At 37.6% G+C, this 19,943-nt stretch overlaps 2 protein-coding genes across 3 annotated transcripts in view; both read right to left on the bottom strand.

The window, feature by feature from the left end:
• cerkl (CERK like autophagy regulator) overlaps nucleotides 1-11,219 on the bottom strand; it is a 43,077-nt gene extending 31,858 nt beyond the window's left edge. For both annotated transcript variants that reach the window (XM_086267951.1, XM_086267950.1), the window contains exons 1-2: nucleotides 10,921-11,219; nucleotides 7,114-7,229 (exon numbers count right to left, since the gene is read on the bottom strand). In XM_086267951.1, the coding sequence (XP_086124077.1) occupies nucleotides 7,114-7,229; nucleotides 10,921-11,060 (256 nt within the window). In that variant the 5' untranslated portion in view covers nucleotides 11,061-11,219. The remainder of the gene's footprint in view (nucleotides 1-7,113; nucleotides 7,230-10,920) is intronic.
• A 3,188-nt stretch (nucleotides 11,220-14,407) lies between these two features.
• On the bottom strand, nucleotides 14,408-19,943 carry neurod1 (neuronal differentiation 1). The gene is made up of 4 exons (XM_086266811.1): nucleotides 19,679-19,943; nucleotides 18,163-18,436; nucleotides 16,621-16,850; nucleotides 14,408-15,539 (listed from the first exon to the last, which is right to left on the bottom strand). Exons 1-4 carry the CDS (start codon nucleotides 19,941-19,943, stop codon nucleotides 14,977-14,979), a joined length of 1,332 nt encoding a protein of 443 aa, XP_086122937.1. The 3' UTR covers nucleotides 14,408-14,976.

Raw genomic sequence — 19,943 nt, 5'->3', positions numbered from 1 at the left:
GTGCAGTAAAGCTGCTCTGGCAACACCTCACTAAAACATCTTTCTTCTTCCACAAAAGTAGAACTCAAGCACATCCAGAAGGTTTTTTTTGGAACTTATAGCAGGAATTTTAATAACTTCTCAACAACTGCACACTTGTTGATGAGAATTTATTGTCTATACTGATATTTAATTCAAAATAACAAACTTTTTAAATGAAATAAGAACAATCGACATGTCCAAAACAAAATCCAATATTTACAGTACCAATTTTGTCAGTTACTAAGGCTAGTTTTCTTAAAATTAAGCATCATTTAAATTTTCAAAAGTCGTCACATCAGAGAAAATTTATAGACATTTTATCAGCCTGAATTATAAAAGTTTACTTGAAGACCTTTGTAATAATTCACAGAGAGAGTCTGTGCTTACAAACAGACAGACAAACACAACCAATTACATACTCCCTCCCTTTGGGGGGAGAATAATGAAAATGGCCATATTAGATGTGTAGCTTTAGAGACAAACGCATGGCACAGCTGGTAGATGTACATAAACAAAAACAAACTCCACTTTAATCACCAGAAACATTCAGATCTACAGAGATATTTTCAAAAAAAGAATATTTTAATCCTCCCAGATTTAAAACCTATAATGGTGCACTTAAACAGTATTCATTTAATACTGTTATAATCTAACAATCGCAAAACAGGGGCCTCTTGGCATCTCATTTAATTTGAACTCAAACAGGTTAAGGAACATGAAGGAAAATGTGCAGCCCCATAACAAACCCAGAGTAGGAAAATCAATTCTGTGCTCAAAGAGACAAAAAGAGATATTAACTTGATGCAAAGCACCTGTACAGTACAGTGTAAACAGCTCATAAAGCTTATAAATGATAGCTGATTAACCCCCTTCTCTATGAAATACCTCCTGCTGTTATCAAACACCAAATATGCCCACGCCACCCTCCCCTGTTCCCCAGAGAGACCAGCATCCATATGTCAGGGTCATTGTGTGTAACAACAGTCTATCTGGTTGTTGTTGCTCAGTCTTCATTCATTGTGTCCAATTAATATTATTTGCGTTTAAAGTATTTGTCTTCTGAGTCAAACGAGAGGTTAAAGGTGAGGAATCAAAACCATTTTTATCATTTATGCATTTTAAATTTGAGAAAAAACACAAGTGGATTTTGAAAGCAGAAAAGTAAGTCAAGGCAAATTACTTTATTATCGTAAATTATTTCAAAGGGGCTTTAACATATTAGCAAGCACCCTCTATCCTCGGTTTCCTTCACATCTAAGAAAGACAGACATTTAATAAATTTAAAAAAAAATAGCAACATAACATATAACTTTAAAATACATACAGAAGTAACCACTCATTTCTTTAGATTTTACTTCCACAGAGTCAGTAATTTTTAAAGTGGTCTTGAGCAACAGGCTTTCTGAAGGTCTTTCAAAGTTTTTCTTTGGACATTGGCTGCTTTTTCACTCATTTTCAGTCGAGTTCTTGTCTACAACCATCTGTAAAACACAGTGGAGGCTCTGTCATGATTTGTGTCAGTCAATAGTGTTGGAGATTGTGTCTCAATTGATTAGTTATCAACACAGAAAAGTACCATCAGATTTTGTTCCACCATGCAATATGACCTGGAAGGCATGTGATTGGAAACGGTTAAATTTTTCAGCATGACAATGATCCCAAACATACTGCCGACGCAGTAAAAGCATACCTGGATAGAAAAACATACAGCAGAACACTGTCAGGGGTAGGAAGATGATTTTCCATCTAACCCGATAAAGATGACTCTGATCTGAGCTGACAGGACCTACAGAGTCACTGTGAACACGCACGCACACGTTGGTTCATTCCCAGATGGAGATGAGATTCCCATCAGGTCCTCACATCCTGCTGTGCTAACACACACACACACGCACGCACACACACACACACACACACACACACACACACACACACACACACATACATACACGCACACACACACAGTCGCAGATATATTTATATAAAAATTATGTGCCATTAGTCATGTAATTATTCCTTTTACTTTTAATTTTAATAACCATTTATCCACTCACTTCCCAGAGGATTCTATCATTTGATTCTTAAAATAATTTTAAATGGGGAAAAATGAATTGTTAGCACCTGTGCGTGGCCCAAACACACACATACAAACACTCTCAGTGGCAGTTCAGTCTCATGGTGACCAGGCCATGTGGTAACTGTGGGGAGTTATGGATCGGAGTCATGCTTCCATCACTTCAGAGAACATTACACTGACTTACATTCATTTCCTGGAGTCCTACAATATACATTACTCCACCATCGAATTTGATAATCCTAAACAGCTACAATCTTCTTTCTTCTGGTCAACTGACATTTCAGTATCATGGGAAGAGTTAAAGTGTTTTTCCAGTCAAATTACAACAAATTTTAAACAAGTTTTCCACCAATTTTAAGAAGTGGAAATTAATGTGCATTTTTACCAGTTTTTGCCACATTTTTACTACTGTTGGGTGTACTGGGATAAGCAGGGAGTTACTTTGATTGCTCAGTCAGGAGTAATTTGACCTTTGCAAAAAAAAAAAGTGAGTAGAATGAGGCGACGTGATTAAAAGATTGCATTTGTTTCTGGAAGTGTCTACAAAATCAGATTGCAATACTCTACACGTCTCGTGTTAACTTCTAACGTTTTTGTCTCCCCTTTGGTAAATTGTGCTTCATGATTTCAAAAAGTTTGTTTTCACTGTCACGTTTTGATTCAACTTTTCTAATTCTAACAACAGCTGATCAAGCTTAAACGTGCTGCTGTTGTTCAGCCGCTGGTTTCCTCTTTCTGGTGCAAAGTGGGCCAAAAACAAACAAGAGAGACGGGACTTGCGACAGAAAAGCCGATCAGCTGATCATTGATCAGTTTCATGATTGAAGTAGCAGCAGGAGAGGGAGGGGGAGAGAAGAGGCAGCCTCTCCATATATCGGTTGTTAAGCTTAACGCAGGAATGCTTTACAAACATTCAGAGATGAACTTACACGCTTGCTTTACTTCTCTCTGTGATAACTTTCTCTGAGATGAAATGCCGGGTTGGTAGCGAGGCTCCAAATGCTCAATCAGACCACCGACAGGTCTCGCACGCCACAGCCGCTCTATCACGTGATGCATACTGCTCTGACGTACTGAGGTTATGAGCTGAGTTACCCCATGTCGCAAGTTTTGTGAGGTGCTTTCGTGATACTTAATGGATCGGATTACATTTTTTATTTCTCTCCGATATCCGATCCAGTAATTTAGGTCAGTATCAGAGCGATACCGATACGTGATATCAGATCGGTCCATCCCTAATATTATCTGGATAATATTCAAATTAGTTTTTAGTTTTTCATTATTTTTGTTATTTGCTGGACAGACTCTAAATTCTACCAATACACAAATTACATCTGACATCAGGTCAAACACAGGTCATCCCATTATTGGGCCACATTCACAAACAGTGGGAACACATAAATCTGTGCTTAAACTGTGTGTATCATCATATCACTGTACAGATTTATTTAAAACCAGATACTGTTCTTTTCCTGCAAACAAATGGAGACCTAGATAATATAATAATTGGTAAAATTAATAATTATGATGTTATAAAAGGCTATTATTTACAGTTTTCCTATACAAAGACAGAAAAAGTTCAAAGAAGAGTTAAATCAACAATAATAAAGTATAAGTAATATTGACTGAACGTACTACGCTTATCACTGTAAAGACAAAACAAAACAATAGCGATCCTCCCTCTGTTTAAAATAAAAACCACATCCATCATTTGGACACTATTGTTTCAGTTTCTTCATGTGAATATTTTTTTGTTTTTCTTGCTTTAGAAGCACAGGATTGACTCCAGCGAATACTTCACTGCTTACGACATGAAACACAACTTGAGGTAAACATGTTTCTAATATTACAAAAAATGGGTGTTTGACAGTATAATGATTCCCAACAGTGCATTGATTTCTTGTGCGCTAACTGCATTTTGGGCTTTAAATTCTTCAGCACAGCTGCAAGTTCCTGCTTTGACACAACACAACTGTCTGATCGCTCAGATCTCACCTCCCTGACACACGGAGAGACAGACAGGATGGATTTATGTGTAGAAACAAACAATAACAGCTGATCCATTTATATAGAAATATCTAATCAACACACACACACAGCATGCTGACAGGCTGACTATGTGTGTGTGTGTGTGTATGTGTGTGTGTGTTAATCTCCTCACACTGAGAGACTCTAATAACCCCCCACGGGCTGAACCAACTGCTCTCTACTACTGCCAACACACACACACACACACACACACACACACAGTGCTGGCTTAATGACATTAGCTTGGATGAAATACAGCAAAACAGATTGGCTTCAACAACACACACACATTTAAATTACACCTTCATCCTGCTTCACTAACCAGTTCTGTTTGAACGGTTTTCAACCAGAAATCTCACAGCAAAATGATACCACCATATTACACAAGAATAAAGCAGAGTCGTTTAAGCTTTAAAGCCATCACAGGGCTGGCTTTTGGTTTTGCATACTGGAGATGTAGCTGAGATATGGAGCGCTGATGCCTGGATGTATAGATGGTAGATATGAGGACAGGTGAAGATGGGGGGGGGGAAGGGTAAAGAGGCAAGAGATCTTCTACTAAGTCAAGTGTTGAGGTGCATTTAATTTATTTAGCTATGCAAGCTGAAGGTTAAAGACAGCATGATTACTAGAGTGGGTAGTGTGCATACCCCAGAGTCAAAAATGCCCTCAGTAAATGAGTCCTTCATTCGACTCTGAGCCTGTGAGCTTGCTGCATTTCATTCCACTGCTCCCTTTCCTAGATTTCCTCTTTTCTGCTACTGCTACTGTCTAAAAAAGGTAAAATTCACTCAAAACCTCAAGAATTTATGAACAAGAAGGACAACAAATCCAATCACTCTAGCCAGAGTCAAATGTGAATTAACAAGTGATGTGTAAAGCCCAGTGAAAGTCATTTGAAGACACAGAACTCCTAAAGACAAACTGCATTCACAATAAATAAATAAATAAAACCCCATTTCATCATTAAAGGTGAGATAAAGATGGTTAATCAGCTCTACAATTAAGCAAACAGGACGATGACGCTACCTCGTATAGGTGTGAATATCAATTCTTGCCCTATTAGTCTGATACACTTCATCTCATAATCAATCATAATCTTCTAATTATGGCTGTCAATTCCTAATAGCTAAAGTGCTATAGTTAATTTACTTAAATGTAAATAAATACAAGCTAAAAATGTCTCCTGTTACAGGGCATGATGTATAATTATGATCTTTTATCTTCATTATACCATATATTAGATAACGTCTCCAGTTTCTCATTGGGAAATGCAGTGTCCTTCCATTTATTGTTTTTTTTATTATTATCTCTTTTATTGGGACAGCTGTTGAACATAACACGTAATTTGCCTTTTTACATTTTCTTTGCTGTCACATTTTAACTTATAATAGAAAAATGAAGAAGACGGAAAAAGAAGAGAAAAGAAAAGAAGAAAAAAACAAAAACAAACAAACAAACAAAAAAAACTAGGGTTAGGAGGCAGCAGGGCAGGTAGGTTTACGTAGAACTCAGGGTTGTAACATCATACACAAAATCACACCTCATATGCTTAACATAGTCTGTCCATTTAGACCATATTCCGTAGAATGTATCCCTCTGAAGTTTAAGAGAAAATGACACTTTTTCCATCGTATAGATCTCTTGTACAGAATGTATCCAGTCTTCTATCGTTGGTGGTTCAGGCTTAAGCCATCTTCTCGTAAGAGGCTTTTTACTTGCGGCCAGAAGGATATACAGGAGTCTTCTGTCGTTGGAATTCAGTTTATCCACTGGTGCATTGCACAAAAACATGGTCTCAAAAGTTGAAGGAAAAACAAATGAAAAAACATTTTGTAAATGATCATGGATTAGAGACCAATACTGGCGAATATCTTTACAGTCCCAAAAGATGTGGAAACGGTTGGCTCCATCTCCCCCACATCTCCAACATTTATCACCAATTCCTTGATATCTTTGTTGAGCAGGGGTAATGAAAAATCTCATAATGCTTTTCCAGCAAAATTCACGCCAAACATTAGACCCAGTGGTAGCCCACTGTATCTTGCATGCGTGAGCCCAACACTTCTCTGTAATTGTCAAATTACCCTCCTTTTCCCACTTCGCTTTAATATACAGAGTTCTGTCGTTTTTACACCACCGGATGCTGTTATATAATTTAGAAATAATTTTACTTTGCACTTCAGATTTGGTTAGTAATAAGAATGTTTCTACAAATTGTAATTCGTTTAGGTTCACTTTTAAGTTTTGATTAAAATAATTTCTGATCTGTAGATATGTAAAAAAATCATCAGATCCCAAGTCATGTTTACTCCTTAAAGATTCAAAGCTTTGAAATGCAGAATCAGAACAAAGAGCCTACTACAACTATTGGGCCGCAAAAAGATCACAGGAAACAGAATTAAACAGAATAAAATGTAAACATTTTAAAAAAAACTTTTTTGGTCTTTTTTTCATTTGTTTTCTCACCCACATGTAAGCTAAAACATAAACGGCTCAAACAGGGGTTAGATACACAAAAAACACATCTGATGATTTTACACAGGCTTGTCCAGACAGCAGATTTCAGTCTGGCAAACTGTATTGGATTTATCAGTGTCCTGATAAGATGTAGTCATACTCCACAGTCAACTACAAGAGCCAATTTCACACTGAAAAAAAAAACGAAATTCTGAAAAGATAAAGCTTTAGTCTGTTAGCATGACATGTTACTTTTTCCTCCAAATTAAAAAAAAAACGCACACTGCAGCATTAGGGAGCGTACCCGGGGTGGGGGTGTGGGGTTAATTGTGTCACAATGGAACTGTGTGTGCGTGTGTGTGCGTGTGTGTGATGTCAAGTTTTAGGTGGTCTCAACACAAGATAACTTCTCCATTACAACACCAGCTGCTTCTAGATACAGAAAGAAAAACACCCACAGTCTGTCTGTCTGACACCACCACCACGTCTACTCAACACCATGACAACCCATCACCATGGACACTGACCTGTGGGGTTCTCCGGGATGATAGGCGTCCAGGTCAGTTTGGTTCGGGTGAGCAGGACGTCGTGACTCTTCTTGCCCAGTTTGAAGATCCCGTGCAGCACAACGCACTCACTGACACTGACACACAATAAACACACACAGTTTACTTTGTCCAATAGGAAGTCATAGATATCAATCATGTCAATAATTATATATAACAAATGTTTATAATTGGCAAAGTGAAGAACAAGTTGATTCATCATTTTACGGCTTAGTCTGTTAGGCTTTAAAATGTCAGAAAATAAATGGAAATTAGTGAAAATGGTGAATACAAGAGTTTACGATAGCCCAGGTAAAGGTTTCTATGGCCAATAACTCAAAATGAGGTTGTCCAAAAAAAAAAAAAAAAAGTCGATTCCCAGACTATAATTGATACCAAAAATTACTATTGGATTAGACACTTTTGCAACACTATTGATACAAACATTGTCATCTTTGGCTCCTCCAGCTGACACACAACTTCATCCAACTGTCCATCCATCCATCACACAGCCTGTCCCCTAGCTGAAGTTCACAACACTGAACAACACTTTGGGGACTTTAAAGGTCAGTAAGGCTCCCGTTTCAACAAAATTTAGGTACCGAACAGTTATCGTAAACGTTAACCTGGCACACACACACACATCACTGTTAGCTAGTTTCATCAGCAGTTACCTGATAGCCACAAACCCAACCTTAGGGGGTCTCAAGCAAGTGCACTCAAACACGATGTCACGCCAAAAGATGATTACTAACGTCTGACAATTTGTATATGTTTTCTATGTCTAATAACCTTCTTTATATATCGGTAAATAGGTTGTGTAAACAGGATTTATGAAGAGGTTATATATAACACTATAGTGATTATTGCAGATGTATCTCTGTATGTCTGATTGTACGTTCCCTTTCTCCTCTTAGACAAGTAACAAAACTTGATGAAACTTTGCATACACATTGCCTCAGGCACCATGAGTGACAACATCTGTCTTGCGTTTACAAATGTTTTATATAAATCCCACAATTTTAGATATTTGTACATTTCACTGTTCAACTGAGCACTGAATGTAATGTCAGAGTAGAATGGTGTGTCACAATATAATATATCATACTATAATGATCGTGGCATATGTAAGTATGCTTGTATGCTTCCTGTCTCCTGCATGTAGCACGGGGGTTTACTAGTTAAATTTTTTTTTTTAAATACCTGTTTTGCACTTTGCCAAAAAACTGGCTGCAGCTTTTGCTTGAAACAGAAATGTTCTTTCTGGACTCAAAATGATTTTATATCATTCAAGACAGAAATATTTGATAAATTATAACAAGTCTTCAACAAGTCTTTTACAGCAGTTACAGAAAATAATTTTTTGGCAAAAACTGGCAACTGCTTGCTAGCAGATGATCACTTTTTGGCATGACATTGGTCCCAAGCCTGAATAGTCGGGAGAGCTGTGTCAGGACCAAATCAAACATGCGGACCTATCTGCTGTGGCAACCTCTGTAAAATGAGAGAGCAGCCGAAGGTACTTTTATCCGATAGCCACATTATCCATTATTAGCTAGCTGCTACCACTATTATCATTAAGGTAGCAGCTAGCCGCTGTGGCTAATCGCAAAATGGTAACATTAATGTGGGAGCAGAAATGATCAGTCTTGACCATTTATAACTTTATAAAAGATGGTCTTATTCTAACAGGATAATATTTGTGTCTAAAAACTGTTATGTTAGTCATAAAGTTTGAAGCTGAGAAAAGTATACATTGAGTTAGAAACAGTGGCAACCTATCTTACTAACAATTTCTTCAACAACCAAAACATGGAGCCAAATCACTAAAAACCCAGCAAATATATATACATAACAGTACAGTGGTGTTTATATTTTTTTGCACTACAAGTACTGTTGTCACCGATATTATTGTTTGTATTTTTCTAACCTTTATTTTTAAAAATGCATCTAAATGTTTTGTCTTTTTGTCTTGAAATTCAAGTATTGGGACAACTTTAGTATGAACACAGAGATATTAAGTATATAGACACAGACCTAAAATTCTCATATTTGACACAGAAAAATGTTTTTTTGGGGGCGGGGTTCCAAAAAGAATTACTACTGCTACAGATCTCTGAGCATGTTTCTGCTCAGATGTCTTGCTGTCCTTACAGGAACTAAACATCTGCAATCCCAAATTCTGTTCATTTGAACTGCATGACAGCCAAGCAATCCTCCCTATGATACACCTTTTTCAATAATCTTGGATAGAGTTTACTTGTATGTATTACATTTGTCACGTAGAACCAGTCGCAAAGTATGAAGTATAAACCATACTTCATACTGGACTTTTACCTGACGACACAACTTCCAGGGAATAAACTGCACGATGTATGAACAGAGTGTGAAAAGCTACTAGTGTCACTGCACTTTCTTTTTTTTTTTTTAGATGTGTCACCTCTAATATAAAACATGTTTATGTTTAGTAAACATAACAGCACACTTCATATCATTTTACTCTATAAGTGTTTGTCACATATCTGTATTTTTATTGTTTATAATAAAGTTTTATGTGATCTGCCCCAGGAATACAGATGTGAATTAGCAGTTTTACTATAATCTGGCATGTTTAGATTTTTGTCCCTGTTAAATAAAAGAAAGAAAGACAGAAAAAAGTCTATTTCAATGCAATATTAATTCTGTAACTTTATTGTTAATGCGTTCTAGATCCTTCCCCGGGAAATTGTGAATTGTACATCATTTTTGTAAATTCTGATGAATGCTCATCAACCTTTTCATCAACCTTATTTGTACCTTTTCATCATTATTTATTCTTTATTTCTACAAATGACAACACAAACATCAGGCAAGGTTCAGAATATAATGGAAGATAATGCAGTGTGACTCTCAGGCATTCTGCTCTGCTTTAAAATAGCTTTTCTAATTTAATAACCCGCTGAGTGTATATACAGACAGGAGCTACTCTTTAGTCTTTCTTTGTGTTTGCTAATTCTATGTTATCTGTTTGAGGAAGTAACCTGATTAAATATGCAAACAAGGGGACTGATTATCAGACTTTCTCTGAAAAGTGCTCTAATATCAAACTTCCTCTCTAGCTCCTCTTTGAATCCTTAAGCTAAATTGATTCAATAATGAATAAAAACTAAGAAAAAACAAGTCTGTGGTGAAAACCAAAGATATGCACCAAGTACCAAGACGTTTTGAAAACAAGAATTAGTTTGGTATGAAGTTGTGAGCCAAACAATTATTATTTATGTCGACATACTTCATCTCCCTTTATGAAACATAGTGGGAGTGTACCAATTGCTGTCCATCAATCATAGCTTGCTAGCAGGATTAAAATGTGTCACTTGCATGCAATTTCGCTTTTCTTCATAGAAATTTATTTTCATTTATTTTATTGAGCATAAACAGTTTAGAGTCTGTTCATAACCACAGTGCACAGCCATGTGCTTTGCAAGGTCAATTAGTCCATTTTAAATTGTTTTTTATGTTTAATATGTATCATTTGGGTTGCGGGAAATAGTACCTCAATAACATGTCTAAACCGGAAGAGTAACAGTTGCACGTTGGCACAATCGTTTATTTATTTATTGACTTTGTAAGGATTTAACTGCTGTGCTTTTACTTTGAAAAGCTTCCTGAAGAGACGGGTTTTGACTACGAGTAGTCGGTTCTTTCTCTCCTCTGCTATGTCACTTTATTGTATGAACCGAGACACGTGTGGGTCCAAAACGGGTTCTGTGTATAACGCGACCCTGGAGGAAACCCACAAGAACCACTCACCTCTGCACCTCCTGCTCAAACTCCACCTGCTCCTCTCCTTCCCGCTGCTCCTTCTTCTTTTTCCCACTCCGCTTCGTTTTCTTCTTCTTCTTCGTACTCTCTCGCTGTTCTCTCTGCGGCAGCTCCTCGGGCTCCGACATATCTACTGTTTATTTACGCACGAGCAAATAAACAAAAAACAAACAAACAATAACAACAAAAACTCTACCGTTATGAGTTTGATACCCTCTGATAAACACGCAGTAAGCTGATGACGGTGTATTTCCGGGTCTTGTCGCTATGGCAACAGGCAGCGGCTTTAGTTTAGCGGACTGGCACAGTTCGAGCACGCGGCAGATTCACTGGTGTGTAATCAACAAGCGCGCGCGCGCACCTGTGTGAGCTTCAAAACTCAGGTTTGTTTATTGCTGCATTTTAGTGTGAATGTGATTGGCAGTCCAAATTTTTTAATTATATTTATAGGAGTCACTGGAGACCAAAATATAATTAACATTGCAGGCTAAACAGCAGAACAATTATTTAAAAAAGGTAGACCTTACCTTTGACACCTTAAATAGCGTTAAGATATTTCAAGAGTTTGGTATTTTATGTTTCCATGTTGTTTTATTTTTCGATTTTTATTTTTCACTGTTTTTAAAACTGGGAATCAGTAAGCTAGCACTGTCGCAGGCTAGCTAGACTGATTGCAATTGTAATGTACTACATGACAGTTAAGGAGGATTTAAACTTTTATTTTATGTAAAGTTAGCATTTTAATCTATTGTGTTTTCACATCTATAGGTGTTTAATCTGTTCCAAAACAGGTGATACATCTGGCCAATAAGCCAACTAAACATTCTCATGTGTTTGTAGTTACAGACTTGGAGTTCACTTGGAGAAAACACAGACATTCTAGCACCTCTAAAACTCACTAATTAATATGTATATTAGCATATCTTGCTAATTTAATCTATACACAAACATAGATTTGCAGCTAATTTCTGACCACAATATGGTATGATAATATAACTTTCATGTATAATGGAACCAGTGGAAGTGATTCGTCTCTTAATAGATGCTTTCACTCTGTCATCTTCTCCAGTAACTAAAGACACAAATAAAAGCTGCGTTTAGATCCTCCCTCATACTAAGAGACAAATAGTATATTTAGCAAAAGCCAGTTAACAGCAAACAGAACATAAAGCATCAATACTTTTGAAATGACTGGCTGCATTTTGATCCATCCATCCATCCAATTAATTATAGTCAAGGCATGAGTCCCCCTATATGCTATAATAGACGGCCAATCAAAGAGGAAAGTGACTCTGGTATAAACACCATATTATGAGCCACAACACAAACGTGTGTGTGTGTTGCTGACAGATGGCTGAGTTAAAGCTGCATTAATCAGTGTTATGATCAGCCAACAGACTGAAACTCAAAACCACTATCACAAAGACTTGTGCTAATACTGTTAATTAATAATACTGATAATACAGCTGCTGCTGCTAAAGCGAAAGCTACCTTCTGAGTGTAATAACGCATTTGTAGTTTCACTGTGAGCAACTTACACAAGCAGCCGTCATTGAGGTTTTTTCCAGAGCTCCACATTTGCCTTCACAATGTCCCTTTACTGGAAGCATGATTATTTTGAAGTGAGGTTTTCAGAGCTTCCAGATATTTAGGATCCGTACCAATAATTACAGCTTCCACTGTTTGACTGTTGAAAAGAGCCTTTGCCACATGTTTTTACCCTTTCTCTGATTTTCTACCTGCTTTTACATTGTCCTGTCTAATGAAAGTAAAAAAAAAAACCAAACATATTTTTTACTTATATAATCTTTTCTTTGTGGTTTAAATTCTGTAGTTCTGACCAGGATTTATTCATGCTTTAGCTGAAGTTTCTCTCATTATTATTCCATTTATTCCACCAACAGGAAGGCTAAATGGTGGGATATGGCCACCATATTGTCCCTGTTGACTTACACACACACACACACACACACCAATACTCAGCAGGACAGCAGTGTGTGGAGGGGGGCTCTCATGCATAAACAAGATCATTTTCATAAATTAAAATCTTGCTTGCAGAACGAACATCTGTGCCCTTCACACACACACATGCACACACACACACACACACACAAACACAGAGAGAGAGAGAGAGACTGTAATCTGAGTTTTGTCCTTTATTTGGCATGATAATGTCATTAGCATGATTTCCTCTTGAAGGAGATATGAATTTCTCCCTTGTGTGTTTAGTGTTGTGCAAGGAGCCTAAACACAGCGGTCAATGCAAAATTTGTGACGTTATTATGACATCAGATCTTGTGGGAATTTTTCAAGAATACTCGCATAGCTGCGAGCAGCCAATTTCTTCCTCTTCAGGCTAAGCACTCATTACATTGCATTGAAAAAACACCTAACCTCAGTTTAAACCCCTTAAACAGCAACCTTATAAGAACTCAGATTTCGGGATGTTGATTTGGTTTCCAAAATTTAACCTTCAGTGTTTTTGTCTAGACCAAGGATGTCAAACTCTTTAAAAATGTGGGCCACTTCACATCAAAGTTGGTTAAACCAGTGAAACTACAGTAAACGTATAACCTTACAGAGAAGGTTCTGGTTAGTCATTGCTCAGACAGTCCTGTAATTCCAAATTTTTAAATATAAAGTTTTCAGTAATTTACAGAAGCCTTGTACTTTGATGTAGTATAGATACAATGGGGGATGGAAGTATTTGTCAATAGGAAAATGTGTATAACTTGTGAAAATACTGTTAAAAGTCCCAAATCTATGCACTTCTACACATTTTATAAACCTGTCCAGTGGCCTGGGTTGTAGTCTTTTGCCTGATCTTATGTTTGGCACCCCTGGTCTAGACTTTCTGAAACTGAAGGGTGTTTCCAACAGAAAAGACTAAGAAAACAAAAGATCATTCACATTAATTAGGCTGAATAAATTCTTAAAAATACATCAATATATATATAATGATGTATTTCATTTGAGGTATCTACCCACTAGCCACTTTTATTAGGTATGTATTGCTAGTACTGTGTTGGACCCCCCTTTTATCTTCAGGACTGGCACAAATATGTAAAAACTCCTCAGAGATATTAGCCCATGTTGGCAGGACAGCATCATACATTTGCAGCAGATTTGTCAGATCCATCTTTATGACATTAATCTCCCGATCCAGCACATCCTAAAGGTGCTCTGTTAGATTGAGATCTGGTGACTGTGGTGGCCATGCTGATGCTTGGTTTGAACTTTAGCAGGTCATCTTGAAAATGTCTAAATTGCTAGATGCATGGAGTTGCTGCTAATATGGCTGATATTTCCATTAACGAGCAGTTTAACAGTATATACCTTATAAAGTAACCACTAAGTATTATATACTGCTCTAAAACAACAGCAGGACCAAAACTGGCATGTTATTTGTATCTAATGACATTGTGTTTATTTGTTTTGTTGTCTTTCTGCACATAATGAGAGTCTCTGAGACGGATCACATTGAATCCCTTTTAATAAAAGGTATTTATAAACATCTATCTTATAAAATATGAACAAGAGTCACATGAAATGTTAACAGAACACTACAGGAATGTTATAAAAAGCAAAAAGTAAAAATCACATAAACACTTCAGCTCATCACCGGCCCATCACCGGCCCAACACTGCCTCACACACTGACCCAAAAATAGAGAAATCTTTATTCTTTCAACATTTGGAATTATTATACTGAGGGTCACTCAGATTTTTAACAAAATTGCATAGTTTACTCCAGATTATTGCTCATTGATTATTGATTATTTTTAAGTGATAATATGGATAATAACGAGACATTCAGAGAGCGTCTCCCGCAGGATGAAGTGCTACAAAGAAGGTTACATCAAGGTGACATCTTTGCGACATCGCCGTTGTCAGGATGAGTCGCAGAGCCTGACGCAGACAGAAAGAAAAAAAGCAAGGACAGACAGAAAGACAGCTTTAAAACGATAGAAGTACACAAGACTGTCTTTCCATACAAAGGTCTCTCTGTCTTCATCAGTCACTCAGTCCTTCGTCCTCTTCTTCCTCAGGAGTCATGGAAGATGGCGTTCAGCTGGGCGTTCATCAGCCGCTCGTGGTGTGAGTGTCCGTCAAAGCCCATCAGCCCGTCCACTTGTAGGTCACCACAGCGTGGGTTGGAACCCCCGCTGCCATAGATGGCAGGGTGTCCTCCAGCTCCCCCGCCTCCATAGTGCACACTGAAGGAGAAGCTCTTGTCGTAATCGGTGGCTGCGACGGCCTCGTGCTTGAAGGACGAAGAGAAGTTCCCGTTGATGCTGAGCGGTGGGCTGAGCGGCGGGTCAAACGCCGGGCCGTCCGACACGAGGACGCCATCAAAGAAGGGCTCCAGTGGGCCGTAGGGTTGACCTTTGACCTGGTGGAAGATGTGAGAGGGGTCCATGGTGCCGTAGGGAGGGCTGGGCAGGCCGGCCGTAAGCCCGGGGCTCTGGTAGGGAAAATGTCCGGGGTAGGAACTGGCACCGACAGGGGGAAGGTGAGCCGGTAGGTCTGGAGTCTGCTCTGGCAGGAACGTCCGAGGGTTAAGCTGCAGGCAGCCCGCCACCAGATTAGTGGTCGGCTGAGACAGACCTGACAATAGAAGGACAATGATTAGTTAATACTGATCAATACATGCTGGTCATTGTTTCTTTATAGCATTAAATAGTTAATAATTAGTGCTTGTCAATACTTGTTAATGACTATAAACACAGTTTATTGGTATCAGTCTATTGTCACGAGGTTCATTTATACATGTTAATAAATAAAACCTGCTATTAACCTGCTATTAAATGTAATAGAAGCACTAGTTAACTAATCATCCATGTACTGTAATATTGTTTTTTATTAAGTTGTTTTTAAATATTATAACTGTATGCTGTAATAGCTGTTAATAAATGCCAGTACATAATAATTAATGCTATTTTTTGAGAATCTTAAAATTGTGACTAATTAACTAATTTTATTATTTTATGTAAAAAAAAAAAAACACAAGCAAACAAAACGCAGAGATGTTATGCCAAAATTTAGTTCCATAATGACACCTACAAGGTTATTTTAAAAAAATCTAATTAGTACTGCTGTTTGCAGTCAAGTAATTTCTCTTTTTTTAAACACATACAGGGCTAGTTTAATAGACATAATCTTATACATGAAATCAGATGACCTCATCCCAGAAAAATCTGCATGCATCCACCAGTAAACTATGAATAAGTAGATGAACCAATGAGCTAAATGTGGCTTGTAAAAAAACCTCAAACCTCACGAAACACATTCACCCGAGACATTATACATTTATCGAACTAATTTCTTTATGAAAACTTTTCAGGAATTTTGTTATTTTGCATTACACGTATTGACGACTTCACCTCGTTGAACCACACTCATTCATTAGAAAAACTACCTACTCATGAGACATCATTAATTTTACCTGTGCTGCTCCTACTGTGACGCTTATAAATATCTGTTGTAAAAAAGCTGTATTACAGTCTCAACCATCAGCTAAACTGTCACACTAAAGAGTGTAAGGAGTACACATGCTCATTGTGCCCAATGGGAAAACGCTTCCTGGGTAAAAATCCTTGTTGTCCCTTTATGTTTCATAATCAGAGACCAGACTGGGTCAGCCTTCGGTCCAGTCCATTGTAGTCTGTTAATGTTAGGTGGGATTTACCTTTGCAGAGTGCCTGGACGAAGCTCATGAGGTCAGGTGCCTTTCCAGAGCGCAATATCTCGCTCAGGGCCCAGATGTAGTTCTTGGCGAGGCGCAGTGTCTCAATTTTTGATAGTTTCTGCGTTTTGGAGTAACAGGGGACGACTTTTCGCAGACTCTCCAGGGCATCGTTCAGGCCGTGCATGCGGTTTCTTTCCCGGGCGTTAGCCTTCATCCGACGGACCTTAAACCTCCAAAATACATGAAGCAGATTCATTGTTAGCTGGGTTATCTCTCATTTCCTCTGAAACATCTTAGTAGTGTTCGTTTTTATTCAGTAACCTTTTGCATAAGTTTGCAAACAATTGTATGTAGATGTAAAACGTTGCATGTTGTCTCACATTGATTTTACTCTGTGTTCTGGTATTTTGCAAGCACTTACTGATCAAATGTACGTAACAATTTTCTGCTAATCAAAATCTGAACAAAAACATGTTTCCAGAGAAAATTGTGGCAGATGGCTTGATTCAATATGAGCTCCAACACAGAGCCGCCTGTAGTGACAGGTTCAGTGAGGGACTTCATTAAACTGTGGGAGGAACCTGTGAAAATGACCCTCAGCACATTTCTTTGTTCCCCCTATTTATTTATGTATCCAGTTATGTTTCTATTTAATTTGTAAGCTATAAGTTGCTATTTCTTCAATGATTCAGCACACACACACAGAGCCTTTTGACATCAGCTGTGTGTGTGCTGAGGATGAGACTAAGTACATGCTAAAGCAATTATTGTGCATACAGAATGAATGTTGATGATTGACAGGCCCTGTAAGTTTTAACAAATGCCCACATCTATCTTACTCCTAAACAGCACTGCACAAAATGACAGAAACGTCTCTTGACTGAAAACGCAGAATCGGCATTCGTTTGGAAAGTTGCCTTACAAAGGACATTTTAAATGAGCACAGTTTAGTCACTAAATTTGTGAGTCTTATTTCATTTTCTTTCCTTATAGTTTGAAAAATTTGAAGTATTTTCTATTAGATGTCACTGTACACAGACACACTTTTAGGACGCCAATGTTCTTAGTTTCCCGGTGCCGTGTTTGTGTCTGCAAAGTAAATGTTAATACTATGTGATAAAAAAAAAATTCTTTGGTTAAAGATGAATCCTGTTCATGTCTATAATTTCCTGCATTTAGAGCTAAGACTAAGTTAGAGCTTTAAAAGAAAATTACATGTATGTGAGCCAAAACACTGACCTTCATTATAAAGCATAAATCTATCTATCGATCTCTACAAGTGTGATCATAAAAAAATGCAGAAAACTACTAAATTAAAACTAGAATTTCAACCATCCTTTGAATATTTTTATTCCTGTTAAGCGGTTTTGTGTCTTTTTAATAGTTTAATCCAATGCAAGTGATTTCTACTGAATGGGTCCTGCTTTACAGAGGTTGAACCTTGTGAGACTTCCGCTAGTGCAACTTTGGATTTTTAATGTTTAACTTGAAAGTGTTGCTTTCACATCACACTGAGAGCAAGCAGAGGAAAAGAGAATCTACCTCTGCAGACGAGCCTTTGTCATCTTCTTCTTCTTGGGCCCTCGCCTTTTGGGTTTGCTCTCCCCGTCTTCTTCTTCTTCCTCCTCTTCCTCCTCTTCATCATCCTCCTCATCCTCCTCTAGATGATGGAGGCGGTCCTCCTCCTCCTCCCCTCCTCCACCTGTAACTCCTTCTGCACTCCTCTCTCTTTCTGCAGGGCTGCAGAGCTCCTGCTGCTCATCCGACTCCACTGACATCTGCTCCTCCAGCACAGACCTCGTCATAATGCTGATTTCTGATGGAAAACAATTTTAGCTGATATTAAAGAATAATAAAACACTCCTGCAAGTTTGCTGTCACACTTAAGCTTAACAGAACAGAGAACAATTAACAGTTTGGGATTTTAAGATTTAGTCCCTGACTTTAGAACATTTGGGTAGAATTTTATTTAGACGGTCTTTATTTAAATAAAACAGAACAAAGACGATGAAATTAAAGGAGCAATTGGACATTTTAATTTACCCGCTGAAAGACACAAAGAAAGATCCTCTATTGAACCGAATCCAATATTAAATATAAATGCCAAATATAAACATAAAATGTGCAGACAAAGGTACCATCTCTACAGAAGAAAAAAGAATGTAATAAAAGAAAACTGCGGTGTTAAGAATGGCTGCACAATTAGCTACAAGGCGTGTTTTCATATTTAGATATTAGAATGTGTCGGTAACACCCGCGCAAAGGATCGCAAACTGCCTCCAGAGAGACGCAATCACGTCTCTGTTCAGAATTTTTTTTAATGATTTAACAGAAAGCGTTTAAAATATATCGAAACTCTAAATAAATATATATATTAAAAAAACATTTAAAGTATTTAACAAAGTGTGCGAAATGCGAAAGGCATTGTGTTACAGCTTATTGATAAAAAGTGTAGTTTTTTATAAGGCGAAGTTACAATAATAATAGTGATAAAATAATAATAATACTAAGACTTTCTTTCTGCTGACTGGTTCCGTTAATCAGAATCAGAATACTTTATTGATCCCTGGGGGAAATTATTTAGTTTAACAGACCGACAGACGGCTGCAGGTGAGCAGACATTCGGTACTAACACGAATATAAAATACAATCGAAACTCAAAGGATTAATAATTAAATTACGTTTTTTATTTTAGGAAAAAGTGTGTAACAGATTGGTCAACAAACAGGATAAAAACTCAAATATATAATATATAAACCAAAAAAAAAAGAAAAAAGGAAACTGTTTTTAATTATTACAAAACAAAAATTACAGGCTTTTGCTTTTGTTTTTTTAAACTGTCCTTTCTGATTGTCTATACATTAGATGAGAGGAAATAGGCTATTTTATTCATTGGTAAGTGAAGTGATCATTAACGTTCTAATAATTAATTAAAAAATAATTTAAAAAAATTAATCACAAATAAGAAACCATATTCATCATTCCCAAGGTCAGACAACGCCGAGACCCAGCAACCAGAGGAATTCGCATATTGATTATTATTCAGTTATGAACCTACCTGCTGTAATGAGCCGCTGTATGTCAGATCGCACACATCCCGCGCGCTCTGTCTGCGTGTCCGTGCGTGATTGTGCGTGATCTGCTATGAGGTTTCTGAGGTGTGTGTGGGATGCTGCTGGTTTTATACTCAGTACACACACGCAGCGGGGTTTGGTGGGGGTAATTAGCATATTGAGGCCCCGCCCTCCTGGCACGCGCCATATGGTGCTTGCGTCATTAAAACGGCCTCGGGGATCACGTGACAAATCTTCCATTTGTGCCAT

The sequence above is a fragment of the Aulonocara sp. 'chitande type north' Nkhata Bay genome, linkage group LG16 (genome assembly GCF_057382095.1).
Source record: "Aulonocara sp. 'chitande type north' Nkhata Bay isolate Kocher_YH1m ecotype deep benthic linkage group LG16, A_spYH_male_GT1.1, whole genome shotgun sequence".
NCBI classification, from domain to species: domain Eukaryota; kingdom Metazoa; phylum Chordata; class Actinopteri; order Cichliformes; family Cichlidae; genus Aulonocara; species Aulonocara sp. 'chitande type north' Nkhata Bay.
Note: the sequence above shows the minus strand (reverse complement) of the source record. Positions and strands in the feature narration are given on the sequence as shown.

Excerpts from the sequence above, each read along its gene's own strand:
- neurod1 (XM_086266811.1), bottom strand. The coding sequence starts at position 19,943 with ATGGCACAAATGGAAGATTTGTCACGTGATCCCCGAGGCCGTTTTAAT. Across the intron at positions 18,437-19,678 it reads ACAGCGGCTCATTACAGCAG|AAATCAGCATTATGACGAGG; the intron begins GTAGGTTCATAA and ends GTTTTCCATCAG. Across the intron at positions 16,851-18,162 it reads ACAAAGGCTCGTCTGCAGAG|GTTTAAGGTCCGTCGGATGA; the intron begins GTAGATTCTCTT and ends TGTATTTTGGAG.